The sequence below is a fragment of the Lontra canadensis genome, unplaced genomic scaffold (genome assembly GCF_010015895.1).
Source record: "Lontra canadensis isolate GAN:19392208 unplaced genomic scaffold, GSC_riverotter_1.0 scaffold1, whole genome shotgun sequence".
NCBI classification, from domain to species: domain Eukaryota; kingdom Metazoa; phylum Chordata; class Mammalia; order Carnivora; family Mustelidae; genus Lontra; species Lontra canadensis.
The window spans coordinates 98,940,118-98,963,054 of NW_022630995.1; the positions used below are offsets into that span (position 1 = coordinate 98,940,118).

The 22,937-nt window shown below is 39.6% G+C and overlaps 1 protein-coding gene across 4 annotated transcripts in view; it reads left to right on the forward strand.

Moving 5' to 3' along the window:
• The window catches only part of LEF1 (lymphoid enhancer binding factor 1), a 119,577-nt gene that overhangs the window by 68,420 nt on the left and 28,220 nt on the right, over positions 1-22,937 (forward strand). For 2 of the 4 annotated variants that reach the window (XM_032860174.1, XM_032860183.1), the window contains exons 4-6: positions 15,098-15,230; positions 20,837-20,927; positions 22,575-22,658. In XM_032860174.1, coding sequence (XP_032716065.1) covers positions 15,098-15,230; positions 20,837-20,927; positions 22,575-22,658 — 308 coding nt within the window. The remainder of the gene's footprint in view (positions 1-15,097; positions 15,231-20,836; positions 20,928-22,574; positions 22,659-22,937) is intronic. The other 2 variants (XM_032860193.1, XM_032860201.1) reach the window with 1 other exon arrangement.

Consider the following 22,937-nt stretch of genomic DNA (forward strand, 5'->3'; position numbering starts at 1 on the left):
GGAAGTGATGCTGACTTTTCACATTTGCCAATTTCTATGGTGTAAATAATCCCACCATGGCCAGTCCCCCTAGCTACCAGCATATTAACAGGTTCTCAAAATTCCTGAAAATGTAGCAGTTCACTCTAGAGAGCTAGTACAAGCCAGCTCCAACATACTACTGTAAATTAAAGGCAACCTATGTTGCTCTTAGGAAGGATTTATAGATGGGGCTTTCAGTATCTGCCTTCGAGTTCATCAGCATGTCCTCCTTCTCACAAAAAGGGGGGAAAATTTTCAGGGAGGAAATTTCCTCTTCAAAATAAATGGTACAAAATAGAGTTTATCTTTGATTTTATGTTTGCAGAAGTATACTTTTTCACCAGCTGAAAATAGTTATTTCCATCTTTGGGCTGCTATGATTCTCTGTTGCTATAGAATGCTTCTCTTTCATAATATATAAGTAGAATTGAGAGTCTTTCAAAAGGTCTTTACATTTTGCTTCCTCTCTTTATACCATTGAAACAGAAGTTTTCAAGGAAGCTTTTCTATTCTAGTTTGACTTACTTGGGGGCTTTAAGATGAATCAGAATGTGCAAGATTACATAAAACCTAATTTGTGTAATCTACTGTATTTGTCATTTAAGTTTTCTGCCTCCATTCTGCCTCAACTCATTTCAGGATTTTGTTTTTAAATCCAAAACAAAAGGTTCTTTTTCCTTGACTCATACAAGTATATCCTATGAATAGTGATGTCTACGGCATCATTTTTCACTCAAGATAAGCTGTGGGGTTTTTTCAGGCAGTATACTCTGATGTGAGATGGAAAAGATGGTTACCCATCAAGGAATGAGTTGATCATTACCTTGTAATGAATCTGAAAATGTGTATTAGGTGTTTTTAAAGGTGATCTGAGCTTACTGACAAGCCGAAGAAGTTGTATATAACTGCTGTGCAATAAAACCATTTATTCAGAAGGCTCACTCTAACCTACGAAAGATATCATTTAGTAATTTTTTTCATACCATTATATGAAATGTTAGAGTTTTATACGACTTATCATATAAATATTTGGTTTTAAACTTCACTTGGCCTGAGTATGGGATATTGAAATCTAATGTTTGCCAGCTCCTCCACTAAGCTTTTCTAATTTTCAGTTTCCTTATCTATAAGATTCCTTTTCCAAAAGGAACTTTTCTCAGTAAATATGCCTACTTTGTTGTTGTTTAAGTCATGTTGGTGTATAGTAGGGAAAAGGGCAATCTTAGGTAAAGATTTTCAAATCCTAAAACAGACCCACCTTATAGAAATGTGAGTCCCAAATGCAAGTGACCTACATAATTTTAAATTTTCTAGTAGCCACATGAAAAAAGTAAAGAGAAAGATGTAAATTTAATTTTAGTAATAACTTTATTTAATGCAGTACAGACAAAATGTTATTTCAACCTGTAGTCAGTATTAAAAAAGAGATACTAAGATTTCTTACATTCTTTCTTTCAATTTGTTTGAAATTCAGTGTGTATTTCACACGTACAGCAGTTACAGCCACATTTCAAGGGCTTAAAAGCTAGCGACTAATGGCTACCATATTGGACAGCCCAGCTCTACAGACTAGCTTAGTGCTTATATCACAGTGCAAATATCACATTTATACATTCATAGAAAATGGCTTGAATTTCCTAACAAACTTTAGCTTAGTTAGAGTTTTAGTGTTAGTAGCCGAATGCAAAATGATTTGTTCATTGTATTTTTCTTTTCATTTCTGAAAGACTCTTAAGTAAAATCTGTAGAAAAATGAGGATCCCCACAGACATCAATGTTACTCCTTTCACTTTTTAGAACACCCGGTTTTTTGTTTTAGTTTTTTTTTTTTAGAGAGATTGTAAGCAGGAGGTGGGAGGGTTGGGTAGGGGCAGAGAGAGAGAGAATCCCAAGCAGGCACCATGCCCAGTGCAGAGACCCATGCAGGGCTGGATCCCTTGACCCTGAGATCATGACGTGAGCCAAAACCAAGAGTTGGATGCCCAACTAACTGAGCCACCCAGGAGCCCCTAAAACGCCCAGTTTTAAGCAGAGAATCTTTTTCACTTACGACATTTATTAAAATGAGAGAGATAGCTTGCTGGGACAAAATAGGCACAGAAGCCTTATTACGGTTTTGTAAATGCTTTGCATCTGCTCTTAAAACAAAAATCAATTTTATTTAAAATAAGGCTGATTCAAGGGGCACCTGGGTGGCTCAGTGGGTTAAAACCTCTGCCTTCGGCTCAGGTCATGATCCCAGGGTCCTGGATCAGGCTCTCTGCTCAGTGGGGAGCCTGCTTCCCTTCCTTTCTCTCTGCCTGCCTCTCTGCCTAATTGTGATCTCTGTCTGTCAAATAAATAAATAAAATCTTAAAAATAAATAAATAAAATAAAATAAGGCAGATTCTTTGCACAGTTACTTAAGTGTGAAAGCTGCCTTTCCAGTATGAAATTACTAGGTTTAAGTCTGCTGCCTTTGCCCTTGCAGAATTGTGCACCATGCATTTGTAGTCTGAACATACAAGCTCATCCACACTCCCCCTCTGGGTAGCTGTGGGACTTCCCTGATCTTGACCCCATGCAGGCTTCAGTCACCACCCCCCACCCTAAGGGGAGAGCTGCATTCATCCAGTTTCTTGGGCCATTGAACATTCTGAGTGCCGTTGGGGCATCTCCCAGCCCTCTGAAACTGGGTAACAGAGAGGTACTGCTGTGGCAGCCATGGGAAGACTTACCTTCCCTTCAAGTATGCCATCCCTGGGCATTGGGTTGAGAGAGCCTTTTTAACCAAGATGTGCCCAGACTGCACCAGAAAGTCTGATTGACTCTTTTCAGGAATAATGGTCGATAGGGTTCAGAGGAGAATGTCTGGACATTCATTCAGCCCAAAGCAGGGCACCCCCTCTCTTATTCTGTAGTTCCCGGAGAGATCTCATTTCATCCTTTTCTCTTGCCCATTGTCAGCATGCAGCCTTGTCCCTGGGCTCCAGAGGGAGATGGAGCCTGCTGCCTCTGCTCGCAGCTGTGGCTAGACAGAGAAGGCTCTTGTTGCTGACTTCCCCAACTTCAGTGACTTGTTTATCATCCATTATTTTCCAGTGACCTACACAAATACTACTTTGGACAAGCTGATTAAAATTCAGCTTATTAATAATAATATTATGCAGTGATTGCTAAAGCTCTTCTCTCGGAAACATGGCAGCAAAATCTAGAGTCCTTAGGCCTTGTCCTCCCCTATGCATACTACAACGCCCTCCCATAATCTATTGATGTGTGATTGTATTTGTGTACAAAAACATTTATACACAGCTTTCCTCAGATCAGTGTCTGTGATCCAGAAAATGTTAGGAACATTGGAATCTTGCCCTATCCCATGTCCTTCCACTGTAAAATTTTACATACGTGGGGCACCTGGGTGACATAGTCACTTAAGCCTCCAACTCTTGGCTTTGGCTGGGGTCGTGATCTCAGGGTCGTGAGATCAAGCCCCGCATCAGGCTCTGTGCTCAACGCAGAGTCTGCTTGAGACTCTCTGCCCCTTCTCCACACTTGTATTTTCTTTCTCTTTTTCTCTCTCAAAATAAATGAATCTTTAAAAAAAATTTTATAGACACACATGTACCACATAGAACCTACACTTGGACAGCTGGTAGTGCAGGAGGGTCCCTCCTCCTCCTTATCCTGCCTCCTTAGTATCTAGTGGTCCTTTCTTTCACTTAGGCCTTTATTTGACTTCTGAATTTGCCACCGTGTGGACTTATTTTTAATACTTCACCAGTAGCACAATTAATCCCACACCTGCTTTGTTCTTTGGTTTGTTTATTAATCTTGAATGACTCCAGTTCTTTCCCTTCATTTTCAAGGGACCATCTTAATGTGGACAGAGGACAGTCTTTAACACAAAAGATAAATGCACGCACTCAGGGGATTAGGGATGTTGTAAAGGTAGGATATCAGTCAAATAATAGGATGCGGCAACTTTACATAATTAAAAGTCCTTTTCACTTTTACTCTGATCTTCTCCCAGCTCCCAGCCTCAACCCCAGCCCCTCTATCTAGACACTCCAGTTACTGAAAAGTGTAGGTCCCCTTTTGGCTCCCAGAATCAATTATTCCCTTTTGATACCATTCTTTGTAGCCATTCAGCTCTTTGGGATAAAACAACTCTGTTTTTGATCCACATTCAACCATCATAGGCTAGCCTCTGTGACCTGGGGCAAAACTTAGCCGGTCTGAGCGTTGGTTTGTGTCCTCATTTGAAAATGGGGAAATAAATTGAAGCACGTGTGTAAAAGCATTGTGCGTGGTTTCTAGAGTATAGTAAACATTCAGTGAATGTCCCTTCCCTTGTCCTTCTCACTCAAGCAGCCAGGTTTTAGCTGTGGCAGCCTCTACTTTCTCTCTTTTTAGTGATCTTCCCTTGATTTATTTCACTTCTACCATGTTTGTTTCATTCACCATTTAGTGCATTATTAATGATTAATAAATGGTAAAACAGTTATATGGCTCTTAAGTCACCCTAAAGGGTGAGACAATTAAGTTAAAGCTGTATATCCTCGTAACAGAAGAGTTGCATTTAAATATAAAGGGATTTCTCTAAAAGTTTTCTTAAAAGGTAAATGATTGGCCAAAATCTGACCTGTTGATGTTGGAGAGAAAACCAAATCTCTTTTAAATTTCTTCAAAATAAACTTATTTACACACTCAACTGTTTAGTGATTGCCCTTTTCCATTTCTTAAGCCCTGACCGTGTAGTTAATGTACAACTTTCCTTGCACATAGTTCTCCCTCATTTCCCTGCTATTAGGAGGAAAGGAGAGGATGTGCTAATCCTGACTCTTGTTGCTTTCCTGCTGAACTACAACACCTGTCAATTCTGATATGTGTGAGTAACATACTCTTGACAATGTGTCTCCTGGATTAAAAAAAGAAAGAAAAACACAAAACTAACTGAACCTCAGAACTTGGCAGTGTAATCAGAGTAACTATAATACCAGATAATGTTTGTAAAGGCACTTCCATTTTTATCTGCTAAAGATTAATTGGAGATAATGTTTTGTAAACAAGAAGAAAAATGGGGTTAAATGGGTTATCTTTGTCTTAACGGATGACACAGGCCTGGCAGCATCCTGAGCTCATCCTAGCTGCCCCTCCAGCCTCTCCCACTCTCACTGGTCACTTGAGGAAAGAGAGATTATGAGGTATGCCTGACATGGTCACATGAGCCCTTAAAAAGCAGAAAGGTTTCTCTACTGCACAGAAGAGGAAGTCAGAGATTCAAAACAAGAAACATTTGGGGAACCTGGTTAAGCGTCTGCCTTCAGCTCAGGTCATGATCCCAGGATCATGATCCCAGGGTCCTGGGATCGAGTCACTCATCTGTGTCCTTGTTCGTGCAGGAAGCCTGCTTCTCCCTCTGTCTCCACTGCTCCCCCTGCTTGTCTCTTTCTCCCTCTCTCTGACAAATAGAATAAAATCTTAAGAAAGAAAGGGAAGGAAGGAAGGAAGGAGGAAGGAAGAAAGAAAGGAGGAAAGGAAGGAAGAAAGAAACATTTGACACACCATTGCTGGCCTGAAGATGGAAGGAGTGCTTGTCAGGGAATGTGAGTGGTCCCCACCTGACGGCGAGTGAAGAAATGGCGACAACCAGAAGGAGCTGAAGTCTACTAAGCATGAAAGTGAGCTTGCAGAGTCTGCAAACAGGAGTTCAGACCAGCCTGAACTGTGGTCACCTGAGCAGAGAGCCTGGTCACACCATGCTGGAACCCTGCCCCACCAAAACTGTGACATAAGAAATTGTCATATGTCAGGCTGCTGATAACTTTGTGGTAATTTTTTATGCAGCAATAGAAAATGCAAGGATCAATCCATGTTTAAAATGTAAGGGTATGAATTCTTTCTTGAAAGGAGTTGGCTTCTTACTGTTGAAGTGCCTCATTCAGACAACTAAGTTACAGGAAACAGGTATTGACTATCTCTGCTTTGCCGAGACCTGCACTAGATGCTGGGGATAAGTCACCAAGGTATGGCCTCTAGTGAGAGAAAACAGATACACAAACAAACAATAAGAGTACAGGGTGACAAATACTTAGAGTCAGGTCCAAGGGGCTGTACGTATAGTGCAGACAATGGCTGAGTGTAACTGAGGGGCTTGAAGAAGGCTTTTTAAAGATTTATTTATTTATTTGTTTGACAGACAGAGATCACAAGTAGGCAGAGAGGCAGGCAGAGAGAGAGAGGAAGGGAAGCAGGCTCCCTGCTGAGCAGAGAGCCCGATGTAGGGCTCGATCCCAGGACCCTGGGATCATGACCTGAGCTGAAGGCAGAGGCTTAACCCACTGAGCCACCCAGGCACCCCGAAGAAGGCTTTTTAGCACCAAAGGGTGCAAATCTGTATTCCCAGCTACTGTGTATCTAGAATCTCTTTGAAGAAGAAAATTCAAAATTGATGAAAGAGCAAAAGTCTGGGGTTCTATACTGACTACAATTAAGGGAGTCAAAGGAGTTTAAAAATTTCTAAAAACAATTTAAAAGGATGTGGCATATGTTATTTTGGTTTGCTTTTCAAATTTCTCTTGATTTGGTACATTTAGAATACTAGCGAATAGGAGGGAAAAATGATAGCTTAGTATATCACAAAAACATTCCATATTTATAACCCATAAATCAGATTCTCTCTTAATTCAGCTTAATTGAAATAATACTCTTCACTTTATTAGCTTCCATTGTCTACAATCAATGACTATTTCTGTAGCATTCTTCACTCAAAGTGTAGTCTGTGGACCCTTGGGACTCCCTGAGATGGTTTGACACATACGGTCAAAACTATTCCCACGATGACACTAACACATTGTCTTTTCCACTGTGTTGATGTTTGCACTGAAGGTGCAGAAGAAATGGTGGGTAAAACTAGTACTTGTAATCATCGAATCCTGTATCACAACACCCTCCCATGGGAAAAAAATGACAGTGTCACCTAAGACTATCAAGAAGCAGTAAAAATTAATAATTTTATTAAATCTTAACCCTTGATCACATACCTGACAAACTATGTTTCTTCCGACTTCGGTACTTGGCAGGTATTTTCTCGCAAATGAGCAAAGTGAGTCTCTCTTTAGTGAAAATAATTGACTGTTGCCAGTGATAGAATTTGAGCTTTTGAGTAAGAATTAGGATTTTAGAAAACTTGTATTCACTACTGTGGGCCAGATAGCTTCCTAAATCTTTAAGGCTTTTCTGATGAGATCAGTGATGATATTAATGAATGTGATTTTTATATTATGTAACAAAATATGTCAACTCAGTTAACCAGTATTTTCCAAATAACCAGTGCATAATGGTATAAAATCATGCATGGTTAAATTCAAAATTCAAGATCAGTGGATTTTAATGGAGGAGTTAGAAAAGTAAATTGATATAGTTTTTCACTCTACACTGCAACTAGCCTCTTTTTTTTTTTTTTTTTTAAGATTTTATTTTTTAATAGTCTCTACATCCAACATGGGGCTCAAACTTTTAACCCCAAGATCAAGAATCTCCTTTCTACCAACTAAGCCAGCCAGGAGCCCTAACATTGCAACTAGCTTTTAGGAATTTACCACTTGACAAGTTTTGGTATAGTATCAAAGAAGTTCCACAATAATCTGAAAAAATTGGTAACGTAATCTTCCCCTTTCAATAATACATCTGTGTGAGGTTGTATTTTCTTCATGTACTTCAACCAAAATAACATAATAGAATGGAGATTTGAATGCAAAAGCAGATAAGAGAATCCAATTGTCTCTTGTTAAACCAGATGCTAAAGAGATCTGCAAAAAAAAAAATGTAAAACAATGCCACCCTTATTTTTTTCTTTTCTTTTCTTTTTTTTTTTTTTTTAAGATTTTATCTATTTTGACAGAGAGAGAGACAGTGAAAGAGGGAACATAAGCAAGGGGATTAGGAGAGGGAGAAGCAGGCCTCCCACCAAGCAGGGAGCCCAATGTGGGGCTCAATCCCAGGACCCTGAAAGCATGACCTGAGCCAAAGGCAGATGCTTAACCAACTGAGCCACCCAGGCGCCCCTAATTTTTTGGTTTAGAAAATGGTCACTTTTCATAAGAATGATTTTTTATGGTAACATAAAACAAACATAGGTTTGTTGTTTTTAAATGAACTCATAAATACTTTTAAATTTCTCATTTTAATTTCTAATGTGATAAGTATAGATAAACCCACACAAATAATAACTCAGTGGGATGCTCAGTGATTTTTAGGAGTGTTAAGTGCCCTGAAAGCAAAAAGTTTGAGAACTACTGCTATAAGAGATTTTTCAAATGAATGAACTAAGATTGTATTGTCTATTAAATCATACTCTGAAAGGGGAGACAAAGCAAACACATAGAAAAACCTGTGTGTACATGTATGCTGCTGCAAGGTCCAAGCCAGTCTAAACTCTGAAGTTTACTGTGTCATAGAGATGAGCAGTGTGCACTTTTGGGAACAGAGTAATTCATTTATTGGGCCTCTTTTTCCTTTCTTCTTTCCTTTATCCATTTCACAAATATTTATTGAGCATCTAATATATTCCAGGATCTGATGTTTTATTTGCATTTTTCACTAATCCTCACCTAATTCTGTCAGGTATTGTTTCCACCCATTTTGCATATGAGGAAACCAAGATTCTGAATAATTAAGTGAATTACCTAAACATGAAACTAAGTGGATATGAATGTTTGGGATCTGAACTCTGTGCCTCCGCTGCCCATGTACTCAAATCTTAAACTATATGAGTTCTCACCTCTTCCACTTGGAAACCAGAGGATGGCAGGTCTGCCCACTTTGGGTCCTTAGGATACAAGCTGTGGACTTGAGAGTTACCGCCTTGGGTTCCAGTCCTGTCTCTGCTACTTCACATCCTCCGTGATCTTGTACAGATTACTTCCCCTCTCAGAAGCTTGGTTTTCTTCTCGATAAAGCAGAAATTATAACACCAGTAACTTTGGGGTGATTTCAGGATTGCATGGTATAACGTATAGAAACCCTCACTGTAAGGAGAACTGGAAAAACTGGGTGAAGACCTGCTGGTGACATCCGGGTCCTCCCATGGGCAGTGGTTCCTGTGCAGATGCTTCAGGGCAATGGGGTCCATGGCAGGCCTCACTCCCCTGCAGAGTGGTTTGGAACACAGTTGGGGAGGGAGTGGAGGCATAAGTAGGGTGGAGCAGGAGGAGCAGGGACTTGGGTGTCGAACGAATGCCGGCACAAGTCCTTGCTCAGCTAATTATTACTTAGCCCTCTGTCCAAGAGAACTCTGCCTTCTCAGCCATAAATACAGAGGTGATGCTGCCCACGTATGTGGATGAGTGCCAGAGAATATAAAGGCATGGCTGTAATGACTAGCACTTACTGGGTGTCTAATCTATATTAATTCCTTTCCCTATGACACGTTGCTTCTGCTCTTAGGAAAACATTCTGGGTCTCCAACAGAGACCATCCCTTTCCCTCCAGACGTAGGCTCAGAATATTTGTCTGGCAAACCTTAGAATTTATCAGTTCCTGCTCAGGAAGTCTTCAGAGCCTAGGCTCTAATTGTTATCTTAAAAAGCTGCTACATCACAGCCAGTAGTGGTCTCAGATTTGAAGGCCACACCAGACCAGAATCAGGCATTTAGCTTTGGTGGACCTTAGGAGATTTCCAGTACAAGTTGTTACTTTTGAGGTCGAGCTGGTACAAGAACCATTATATCTTTTCTGAGTAAATTAAATCTGCTCCTCTTTGTGGGAAGGCTTGAGAAGCTCAGATTCTCAGAAGAAGAGGGGAAGACACAATATAAAATTACACAGTTTCTATTTCATGAGTACCAGATTTCCTAAGAGTTTAATAAAAAGTAAAATGGCACCATAAAAATTGAGACCAGATGAAATTCCTCATCTCAGTAAGTTGGTGGAGTGTTACTACTCCCTGAAATTGGTTATTACCCGGAGGATTATTGATAAAACTCACAGCTAGACCCCGCAGTGTGGATTGAGTTGAAATCTGGGGATGTGCAGGATGGGGACTAGCTACTAGACCAGCAGGTTTCTCCCCCAGTTACTGCACTTACCAGCAGGCCCACGGCCTTAGCCAGGAGGGTGCTGAACCACTTTTTAGTCCTTCCCGGAACCACATCCTTGGAGGCTGACAGCATTCATGACAGGCTGAGTTACTGCCAGTGGTGAGTGGGTCATTTCTGGGAACGCTGCTTTGGGGGTGGCTCTCAGACTCCCTAAGTGGCACCCACTTCGTGTCCACGGGAGGTGTGGGTTTTATTGGCTGTGATGCCAAAGAGGTCCTTACCTGCAGGGACCAGCCTGGGTGGCAGCCAAGCTAGCTTCCTTGGAATGTTTTCCAGTCCTGGAGAGAAAGGCGTCAGTGGAGTCTCTGTAGCGCTAACCACTTCTGCTGAGGTGCCTCTTTGTCTGATGTGACTCCTGTGCCTGGGACAGAGACCACACGGTCATTTCATTGCTGTCACATACCGTCAGGTACGGCCCAGATGGTCAACTCCGCGTCCAAGACTTTATGAACTTGGCTCTTCAGGGAGGCTGCATGGTGTGCTGGTAACGAATGTGGTCTCCAGAGCCAGACTTTTCTGCCCTTGAGCCTAGCTTTGCCACTTAACCATCTCTGTGCCTTTGGGAAAGTTACTTGACTTCTCCAAGCCTCAGTGTCCTCATCTATAAAAGGAGGACGCGAATAGTACCTGCCTCAAAGGTATTATAAAATGTTTAGCACACACCAAGTGCTTGGTGAGTGTTAGTTGCTGTAGTTATTATGTGCTATGTGGGTAGGATGGCCTGATGATCAAGCTTGGGAAAAGATTGCAGGCTTCCTACTGAATAACCATGTGTGGGTGCTGAGTGTAGGTGAGAGGGTGTCTTCTGGCATTTCCCACCCCCCCTTATATTTTCTGTCCCTTTTTAAGTACCTGCTCTTTCTATCCTTCTTTTCCTTTGCTCACCTGCCCGAGATTAAAGAATAAAAGTTGAAAGATGAGGGTCTGTGGCATGGCTCACTTATGCCATGTGAGCTTAGCTAAGTTTCTGAACCTCTCTGAGAAGCAGTGGAGGATTTGGTGTGTCTTAAAGCTGCCAGGTAGCTCATAAAGAGGGAATAGTAGTGGGTGCTGTGACCCTGGGATAATGAAACAAGGGACCCACATTGGGAATACCTCATGATTCTCCATGGGAAGCTAAGACTTCACTATAAATGTACCTATGTAATACCAATGACTGCACCTGTGAATGTACTTGACTGGATGTATGAATGAAAAAAGAGGGCACCTGGGTGGCTCAGTCTGCCTTCGGCTCAATTCATGATCCCAGGGTCCTGGGATCGAGTCCCACATTGGGCTCCCCACTCTGTGGCAGGCCTGCTTCTCCCTCTCCCACTCCCCCTGCTTGTGTTCCCTCTCTCGCTGTATGTCTCTCTCTGTGTCAAATAAATAAATAAAATCTTAAAAAAAGAAAAAAGAATCAACGTGATTTTTACCTGTCCTCTCTCCCTCACGGGGAGATGTGTAGCAGGAAAACACAAGAATGGGAGTCAGGAGATTTGGGTTCTGTTAAGTGAGATATTGGGTGTCTAGGAGCCAACACAGAGTAGGAGCCCAAACTATGGTATTTCTCTGCTACTTGATTCTACTCTGTTGAGTCACCCCCCGGGGGGTTTTCATTCCCATTTTATTCACAATGACCTCGTATCACTGGAGTTTTGTCGTGAACAAGGCTGTGTTACCAGCAGTGCTGACAGTAGTCACGGCTTGATCATCCATTTCCTGGTGACCTCTGTTTCTCATCTTCCTGTCTTAGAAAATAAGAATCTTAAACTAAATGAAATTTCGTTTCTTACAGCTTTAATGGGATATGAAGGCATATAATTACATATATACTGTCTCTCCTATCACCCAGTTCCTTTTCTTCATAGTACTTGATGCCATCTCTTTGTTTTGGCTTAGTTTTTGCTTTTTAAACATATTTACTCTTTGTCTCCAATACCCCCATCCTACTTCCAGGTCCCTAGAAAGGAAGCAGCATGAGAATAGGGACCTTGTCTCTTTTGGCAGTGCTGAAAGAGTGCTTGGCATGTTTTCAATGTTTAGTAAATATATTCATATGCCCTCATATAGAGGTATAATCATGCATTATAATATAATTACATAAATTTGTCCGTGGTGGACGAATTAGACCAGGTAGTCAGTCAGTTGGTTGTCCTTCCCCTCCCTTACTCCCCACCACAACATATACCACACTGTTATTTGGAGATTAAAGGACTAGAATTAAGAATGGTTATATTGTTTGTCATAAAAATTACACAAAGTAGCAGTGGCTGGGTTCTTGCCTTGTGAGCGCATGTAGTATCAAAGGACAGTAACTCTGGATATCAGAGGAAGCCCACAGTTTAGGGCTGCTGCCACTGGGCCATGTGACCGTGATGGCGACGTGTGTGTGGCACACGGCTGGGTACGTTTATATACGTAGTGGAGGTAGTCGGCAGGAGGTAGAATAGAAGCCTCAGAATTGTGCTCACACATATTATTGAGATTTCATATTGCTTTTATTATTTGGCCACAAAAATGGACATAATCCTTGTTGGCTTTAACACACCTACTAGTACTGCTTTCAGTATCCATCTTGCAAAATATAAGACAAGGCCAGAGCTTAAATTAAAATCCTCAGCTTCTTATCTCCTTCCCACAGGAAAGCAAATCTGTGTTGAAAACCGTAAAATTAAGAGGAGAGCAAGGATAGCATAATTTAGCAAAAATTCATGGCACCAGATTCTGAGCTATATGACTGGAGGGATAGGTCAGACATTAAGAAGATGCCGCCTGCTAATGCGGGTTCCTTAAGGTGGTGCTCTGGAAATAAGAAAGGCATGCAAAATATATATATATATATATATATATATATATATATATATGTCACATTTCTAGAAGGTTTCTGCAATGCTTACTCTTTAGAAGCACTCTAAGAAAAATACCTTTGTAGATTGCTTGACAATTATGCTTCTTGTAAGACTTTTAAAATGAAACTCAAAGCAGTTTAGTGGAGTTGAAATATATTCATTTTAGCATTTGGGTGCTGAGATTTTTGTTTCCATTTTAAAAAGGGTTTGTAATAATACCCTCCTATCCCCACCCCCACCTCCTCTAACATTCTAAATTCCTTGTATTTAAGAAGCTCATTCTGTGTATTTGGCAAACTGCATCATTAACACTTGAAAAGCACTGAAACACTTTTTTAACCTTTTACGCATTTATATGCATAGATGTCTGTGCTGAGGTATATAGAGAAAAGGCATGGGGCTTTGATAATGGTGCTCTATTTAATAAATGCCCAGGGCTGTATGAGCTGTGCAAGTTCTGCCATTAGAGAAGAGCTGATCGTTATAAAACAGGGAAAATCTAGTATGGAAATTATATCATTGTCTAAAAAAAGGTGATTTTTTCCCCCTTCCTTTTTTTTTTTTAAATAAGTTTTTTTAGGGTAGAGGTTGTAATGATAGGGGGTAGAGAATTAGTATTAATAGCTGTAAAGAGAATTAAGTGTTACTAGGATAATTGTTCCTAGTTTTCCTGAGGGTAATCCTACACATTGAGGCAACATACTTTTTGCGTCTAATTTGTAAAGAAAACAACAACATCAAGTTTAAATTAACACATGTGTCAGGCGCCACCACCATACACAACAGACATGTTACAGGGCCCTCAGCCTTTCAGATACAGACCTACATTTTAAGCAGATGTCAGGTACTTACTAAATTTTTTTTAAAAATACAAATACTTGCTTCTGGAGAAATAGATTTCACAAGCATTTTAGTTTATAGCACAGTAAACATCTCACTAATTCAAACTAATTATGGGGAAGACATGTCTGAACTAGTTAATTAGTGAATATTCAAAATTCATTATGTTTTATTCCTCTTAAATTCACAAGTTATTTATTGTGGTGTTTGTAAATAGAGATTTTCCAGGGACTGCTGTAATTAGTAGCTGAGTTTAAAATCAGATATGTATTTTGCATGTATATAATTTTGTTGAGTTTACTTTCTTTTGCGGGGGAGAGGGCATAGAATTTATAAAAAACAATTTTCCTAATCAGGTTAAACTGCCTGAGTCTTGTTTACATTACTTGATTGGCTTAGCAACCAATTTTGGGGGGGGGGGTAGAAGGGAGAAAAAAATTCAACTTTAACCAAAAAAATAAATTGAATCTTTAAAAGTATTATTGGTATGTAATTTTAGACTTCCAAATTCAATAATAAAATTTGTTTTTAAACTAATATAAGACATACAAAATGTCAAAATATATAAAATGTTAACAGTTTAAAGTGTTCTTACAAGCCATATTTCATATCAAACTCAAGATAAGAAATTCCCTTTTATCAGTTAGGACTTCTAGAAACTAGAGAACCTGAAGATGAACTGAGTACTGCTAAAGCATAATGGATGGTCATGTTTGATTGACAAAGCTGTAAGACATGAAAAAAAAAAAATACTGCAACATAATCCTTAAAGATGTACAACTATAGCATTACAGATTCTATAAACTGAGGGGATATCAGTACAGCAAATTTATATTTATTGGGTTGCTTAAATATTTTACCTTCAAATTGTAATATTTATTCATTCATTTGTGCATTGAACAGTTGAGTGCCTTTTTATTGCCAGACATATGTAATGAATAAAAAGAGCTTATAAAATATTTATAACTTTTGCTCCAGTAACTCCTGGTTGAACATAACCTGAGGGAATAATCCAAAATAGAGTATAAATATGTGCATACAGAAATTCATGTCATATGAAATAATAGTGATCAACCTAAATCTCTAAGGGACAGTGATTAAATAACTGATTATCTCTTGATGGGATATTCATGTACTTGAGTATTTAACATGGAAAAATTCTGAAGATATAATGAGGACAGCAGATGAGTTCCGTTATCCAGGTTTAGAGGTGACTCTTGGGTTATGCTGATGTCCAGTTACTGCTATTGTCTTGACTTGTTCTATGGGAGAGGAGACAGGACCTGGGTGTTCCTATTAACCATTGACCTTCTGGTTACTTTGCAGTCAAATAAGGTGCCGGTGGTGCAGCCATCGCATGCGGTCCATCCTCTCACCCCCCTCATCACGTACAGCGACGAGCACTTTTCTCCAGGATCACACCCCTCACACCTCCCATCAGATGTCAACTCCAAACAAGGTGAGAGACCCTGCCTTCCTAGGCCTTTCTCAATAAGTGAGGAGCCACATCTCATCAGTCCAGTGCCTTTACAGTTGTCTTTGCTCTGTGTCACTGCATGGATCAAAGTCTCTTTGTAGGAGACGAGTGATTAACTTGATAGCAATTTTTTATAGCCCATAAGAATTTGTTGTTGCTTCTCTTACTTCTCAGGGTTTTAAAAAAGAAGGAGAAAAACATAAAAGGATTATTTTCAAAGTTACAGCTTTCAAAATCTAGGATCTACAGTATAAGCCAGTGTGTTATACAGATATTACGCTAAAGATTCAATCCTCAGTGCCCCCTACAGTCTTCAGTTATTGCATGTACGAAGTGTTGATGGTCGTGTTTGAAAAATGTTAGAAAAGGGACAAAATAGGAGATTTTTACTTCAAATGTTATTTTTTTAAGTCTTCTGTGATTTCATTTCAGTCCTTTTGTTTTATCCTCTTTTTTTTTTTTTACCAGCACCAACTTAGATAGAATAATAAAGTACAAAACCATCTCTGTTTAAAGTCAAAGTAACATGATTCCCATTTTACTTCTCTTCGTTATTACCCAGGTTTGCTTCTGTATCATTTACAGAAGAACATAAAGCACAAGAGGTCTGAAAAATCAAAATGCCTGGTTTCTCTAACCTGATGGGTATAAGTATGCATTGGTTGTAGGACTCAGTGCTCTGGTTCTCCAAGTCTTCTGGCTCAATCTGCTTAGAGAGCACACTTTGAGGATGAATTTGTTCACAGGATGGCCTTTTTTCTCTCCATTTACATACACACTTGGACCTCAACAGGATCTTTAGAAGTTCAAAATAAAAGATCCTATAGAACCCTGTGAAGGCAGAGAATGTAAAGGTGTAAAATCTGCCATCACCAGCATTTCCCCCTTTTGTCCAGCCCAATCATTGATCTACAGTGGACAATAAAATTTTTAAGTGTAAAAAGAGAGTGGAGTTCAGAGGCTAGGTGTTTTTTCCACTGCTGTGAGTTGTATTGCATTCATTTTTCCATGGCATTAAATCTGTATTGCGTTCATTTCCATCCATTGTTAAAACAGCTTATTTGAGGACTTAGTTATTGTTGGACTCTGGCTTGAGTGAAGCTATGTACTCTTACCTAGGGAAGGTAGAATTACCTATACAGATGTGTCCGGGTTGGCCTTTTTGTTTTTTATTTTTATTTTTTTTAAGATTTTATTTATTTATAACAGATAGCAAGAGAGGGAGGGAGGGAACATAAGCACAGGGTAACTGGAGAGGGAGAAGCAGGCTCCCTGCTGAGCAGGGAGCCCAATATGGGGCTTGATCCCAGAACACTGGGAACATGACCCCAGCCCAGGGCAGACATTCAACAACTGAACCACCCAGGCAGCTCCAGGTTTGCCTCTGTTTTACTCCTCATTTCCAGTCTTTCTCTACTTTCCTTTTATCGAGGACCTCCAAAGAGTAAGAAACATCCAAAACAGATGGAGGACATATGGTGAGAAAGGGAACTAAAATAAGGTATCTTAGGAAGAAGGTGGAGTTTAAGAGGGAAGATCATGACCTTGGTCATGGTGATTTCAAGTGCCTTATAGATACCTGGAGGGAGAGAAGGAATAAGATAACTTATGGGTCCCCCTCCCAGAGCAGTATCTGAGCTGGAGATTCATATCTGGGAACCTTAAAGCTGTAGATAACAGTTAAAGATAGATGTAAAAGCCTCAAACAAGTTACTAGCAAAAAGAATTTAAGATTTTTTTTTACTTGTTTTTAAACTACTTATTTAATAATTGCATAGTGCTTACTATGTCCTAGGCCCTGTTTTAAGCACTTTTGAAACAAACTTATTTAAAACAGTAACACATGATGGTTCAGTAGTTTTTTTCTTTCAAGAATTCTAGGACGGTTCTATTTTTTAAAAAGACAAGTTTTTGACTAGCTACCAATTAACGTTTATATTTTCTCTTCTCTTTCCATCTCTTCTGCTGCCCTACCTTGTTTTGCTTTACTAATTGTAATTTATATCATTACTTCTCAAAAAAATTTTTTTTAATTTTTAAACTCTCTAGAACTAGAGAAAGAACAAGTGGGCATGATTAGAAAATTGCATATTCTTTGAAGTTCTTATTTTGGCCTAAAAATTTGTGTGATTTTTGCATTCTAATCCATGCACTGTATTTGCTTTAATATAAAGTCCTGTTTTTAATTACTTTTTTGTAAACAAAGACCTCACAGACCTTGTCACCATTGATCTCTGGGGATATGTAAACTTTGCTTTGAAAAGAACTAATTTGCTTGATTTGGGGTTTGTATCATTACACTTGGTCATATTCATCACCAAAAAAATAAGTAAAAAGCTCATTAGGTCTCTTGCTTTTTCTCTCTCTCTTCCAGCCTTTTTAGTTATCTTATGTAGCTAAACTAGTTAGAACGTGGAGTTAATGAGGTCAGAGTTACTAATTTCAAAGTTCCTAGGAGGCTGGTTAGTTTTATTTAAAAGAAAAAAATAGTATCATGCGCATACTCTAATGGTAGGTAGAACTATCGAGTAAATATAAATTGTCAGCAGAACTCATTCTCACTTGTAGGAAAATAACTAGGTTAATTTCACAATTGGAGTACATTCATTTTTTACCTTCCTCCCAGTATGTTGGTGTGAGGTATGTGTGCAGGTGTAGGAAAAGGAAAGGAAGCTGATGCCAGTCATTTTCTTCTCATTATGTCTGGTAAAAATGTTAAAAAGAAAGATTTTGGGAAATTCTGGGTTTCTGTGCCTGTTTATATCTTTGTATTACCCACTGTATCCTTATAAATAACCACAGACACTCACATAACACTTTTCTGTGTTACATGTATTCATGCTTTATTCCTCACAACAACCTGTATTCCATTTTTATCCTGATTTTAAAGAACCTTAACACCTAAGTAGCTTCCTCAAAGATATGCAGCTTGTGCATGGCAGAACTGATAGATCCATACAAGTCCAATTCCAGAATCATTGCATCCATAATTATCAAAGTGACTTATGAAAGTTTAAAAATCGTTAAGGCTCTGCAGTGTCTAGCCTCTCGTACATAGTAAATATTCAATAAATACTAGTGAAATGAGTGACATGAGATGTGTTTCAATAGCATAGCAGTTGGTGGAGAGGCACACACTTGTAGGATTGTAACGTAATGACAGGCCAAATAAAAAACACAGATCCATTCTCTGCTCATATAATGACCTAAGCTACATCACGTACTTGGATATCCATGAAGTGTATACATGCAAAATGGTTGGTGATATTGACCCAGAATGAAGAAGGGTCTGTTTAAACACTTTTAAATTGCTCGTTCATTTGTTTAGTCATTCAGAAGTATTTATTGAGGGCCTCCTCTGGAGACAACCATACTTTGACACCTAGATTGGTAAAACACAGACTCTTTTATTCCAAGCAGTATATAAGCTCACACAGGAAATCATTTGCCCAAACTAACTGTAAAACAAAATGAAGAACATCTTAAGTACCATGTTGAAAGTACAAATGAAACATTGCAGATTCAGACAAGGAGGAAGTTTTTCTCAGAGCTATACACATTAGAGGGGCATATTTGAAATGTGAGTAGAAATTTATTTATTAGAAACCATCAAACTAAATACCATCATAGAACTAGAATCTAGCAGGTGCTAGTAAGCAAATGTAGTTTCCTCTTTCCTCCTTTGAGCAGTAAACCCAAATCCAACCAGCTGGTACTGTGTTTGGTTGCAGTCCTTCTACCCAGAATCACTGCTGCAGGGCTCTAGGCTTACCTAGAACATGGATAAGAGTGGAGAGCAAGATTTTAGGCTTGTCTGCATAGATAATGTGCTTGTAAGTTACCTGTCTGTGTCCCAGTGCTAAAATTCCAGGAAAATACATATTTTCTATGTACTGGAACAGGATGCCTGAGTAATCAGTAATCATTCCAGACCTTGGTTTCCCTATTTGCAAAAGAAAGGGCGTAAAGTAGACAATTCTGGTAGTCTGTGACCTGTAGTCATGATTTTCAAGCTCAATATTCCACAAAGTTTCCAAAGTTCTTCTGAGTTAGTCTGATTTGTTTTGTTTGTTTGTTTGTTTGTTTTTAAACTGAGCAGTTCACCTGCAGACCCTGAGTTTGGGGAGGTTTCTGAATCTCAAAGATAGGGGAGGCAGCAGGTTGGCCCAGTGATGCTGATATGTCAAAAATCATCATTCTTGTAGGTTCCCTTAGATTCACCCCTACTGCCCAAACCTCCCCAGACCCAAGGCAAAAAAAGTCCCAGAATATGAAATTTGGAGTCCACTGTGCCCCAAAAGTAGTGATATTTCTAGCAAACAAGGCAGGGGGGTGGCAGGGATTTGAAACAATCTTTTAAAGACAGCAAAACATGAGATAATCTCATGTAAGCTCTCTATTGAGGGATTAAAAACCTTCTTCCTGTAAGAATTGAGTAATAGTTGGTCTTAACTTGAGTTGAATTAACACCAACTTTGAAGGCCATACTACTTAAGTCATTCCCATAGGCTCAAGACCTTTAATATCTAATAAGACCCAAACAAAACCCACAGGCATTTTAAACAGTTAAAAAGCAGAATAACTAAACATCTTTCATATGCTCCCCTGATTCCACATATTGGTCAGTATACAGCCACTGAATGCATATTCTGGGTGTTAAACCTAGAAATGCGTGCTCATATATGGAGTTGGCTTTTTAAGGCCAGATCAGCTATATAAGGAAACTTTTGTGGCTTTTTTCTAATCAGAATCACTTTTCCCCAAATACACTGAATCCAGGTTTTTATATTTTGCCTTCTTATGCATGTGCCTCTTCTTTTCTGTACCCAAGGTAAAATATAAACAAAGAGGTGCCATTTGGGACTAGGATTAGGTACAATCTTTAGGTGGTTTTTACAGTTATAGGGCAATGTGCCCCAGGGAGTGTGAGCTCAAGAAACAATTTGGTGGCGTGCTCATTTTCTGTGGAATACAACTAATCCAGAACAGCTTGACCTTGGAGCCCAGAGGACTCAACTTGATGAAGAGCTTAGTTGGAGCTGAAGTGGCAGAGACCAAATGAATCATACCAAGTGTGACCATTATGGGGCTGAAGATGATTCCTAATTAATCTTTGATCCTCTGAGGTATCACATTTCCCAAATCTATGTGTCCATAAGGGAGCCAATGAAAATATGAAAGTGGCAATTTACCTAATCCTTGGGCACCATGTCAGGCCATCTACTCATGAAGGCTGTCATTTTCCATTCTATACAAAAACTACTGTCTACCATTTTCTTAACCCAAGTGGAATAATGAGGGCAAACTAAGTAATTTAAAAATCTTCTTATGGTTACTATTTTACTAGCAGCATATTTACTCTTTAAGGAGTTCCTCAAGATGTCCTGTTTTAGGACCTGTTTTTTCAGATTTTGAAATCTTGAGAAAGGCTAACAAACTGGCCGCAGTTAAATGCATCCTATAAGCAGTGTTTCATGCTAGACCTTAAGAATTAATGGTATAAAGCATTTTATTGCTTCTCTTTTATTCTTGTAGTCTGATGTCCTGTGAATCTGAAAACTCTTCTTCTCCATTGTTCTTTGGAACAGGCATGTCCAGACATCCTCCAGCTCCTGAGATCCCTACCTTTTACCCCCTGTCTCCAGGTGGTGTTGGACAGATTACCCCACCTCTTGGCTGGTAAGATCCTTCCTGCAGCCTTCAATCAGTCATTTGAGCATATGCTCTTCTTTCCATTCATGGAAATTAGCTTTATGAATGATAACACTTGTGGAGTTGAAGAAATTTCACATCAACAAGCAAGGTGCTAACTTTATTTCATTTCAATTTGAAGGATTATAAAATATATAGACTTTGAAATGGATTGAATCCCTTTGCTAATATGTGTAGAAAATGACTGTAGCATTTACTTTGAAGCTTATAGGCTTATGGATTCAATTTGTGGCTTTGGGCATTTGCTACGCCTATACACAGGGCTCAGTGTGGTTCTTCTTGTCTACTTTTTTATGAACAACTTATTTTTGAAACAAACTTAAACACATTGGATATCAGTCTTTGCTTATAAAATGAGCAAGTGAGGGAAATGGCAACTCAAAATTCAAAAATACAAAAGCCTCTTTTGGATGTTAATAAAGTAAGCACAGTTTGAGTTTGGACAAGCGAAAAACTGATGTTTGGGCTTCCTTTTTTCAGAATCCAGACACTCATTATTTTGTTGTTTATATCTAGAAAAATTCTTACTGCTGTTTTCAAAATTCTTTAAATTATAAAGGTAAAGGAAAGGAACTGTATTTTTGGAAGAAAGACTTTTACATAGTGTAGCCTATTTTTATCGTGTTATTGTTAGCACACAGCTTATGCCCATCCCACTCCCATTTCTTCTCTATCCCTCCCTCCCCACTGCTCGCTCCATGGAAACACTGCTTCAACTTTAGCAGAGGAACCCTCTCCTTTCTTTATCTGACCTTCCATCCTCAAAGCCCCCTATCACTCCCCCAGTCCTTCCCTTGACATCCTTATGTTATCTCTTCAGCAAGAAGGGGTCATCCTGTCTTGGAAATTCCAGCTGTCTCTCTCTCTCTCTCTCTCTCTCTCTAGCACTAAATCTCCCAGTCAACTGTTTGAGTTTAATTGATTATGCATACACTTTCAAACCTACATCAATTATTCTGTCTGAACTTAACAACTTAGGGGCAGTAATCCTGTGTTGAGTGGCAGCTGGAAGTAAAGACTGTGTAAATGAGAAATGTGAGATGTAGGGAAAAACAGAGAGAGATGGGATTCTGAGTGGAGAGGGAATAATTCCAATGAATTGGTCTTTTATTTCTTGACTATAGCATAGGTATATGAAGGGGTGGGGGAGTGCAGTGTTTTTAAAATATTTGTTCATTTAAAAAAATAATAAAATAAAATATGTTCATTTTTATGTAAATTTTCCCCCTTTTTCCTTCCCTGAAGTTCTCAAAGATTTCTGAAAGGAGCATTTCACCATTCTCATGGTTCTGATATATTCAGTAAATGTGCTATATGTCTTATTTTGTGCAAAGCGTTAGTGGGATCGGGAGAGAGGAAGGGGTAAAAAGGTAATTCATGGACTGGTTTGCTTTTCAAGTTGAGGGTGGGAGATTTTCTTCAAGGTAAATGGTGCTTTGGTTGGGTGGAGGGTAAGGAGGGAAGCAGTCGGATAACTGAAGAAATGCTGTGCTCTGTAATTACCCCCATGGGGTTCTTTTTGAATACCTCCCTCTTCTCCCCTCATCAAACTCTTATTGCTGGTTGGTAACTCGTGTTTTGTCATTGATGGGTTCCTTTCTTCTGTGACCTCAGGCAAGGTCAGCCTGTATATCCCATCACGGGAGGATTCAGGCAACCCTACCCATCCTCACTGTCAGTCGACACTTCCATGTCCAGGTAGGTGGAGGTGGAAACCGGGCACCCCAGGACAAGTTGCTCCTCTTGCGCTTGCATTTCGTGCGCCTCTGCTTGCCTCTCGGTCGGCTAGGAGGGTGCCTACCTCAGCCCCGCGTCTGTCTGTGCAGTGTGCCTGGCTCCCACACTAGGTGTCGCAGAGATTCCTGGGTAGGAGCCAAACGCTGCACCCCCCCAGCACCAGCCACACCCCTGGGGAGACGACGACGCAGCAACACCTGGGAAACTGTGCATCTGAAAGAACTCACTGCCACCCGACTG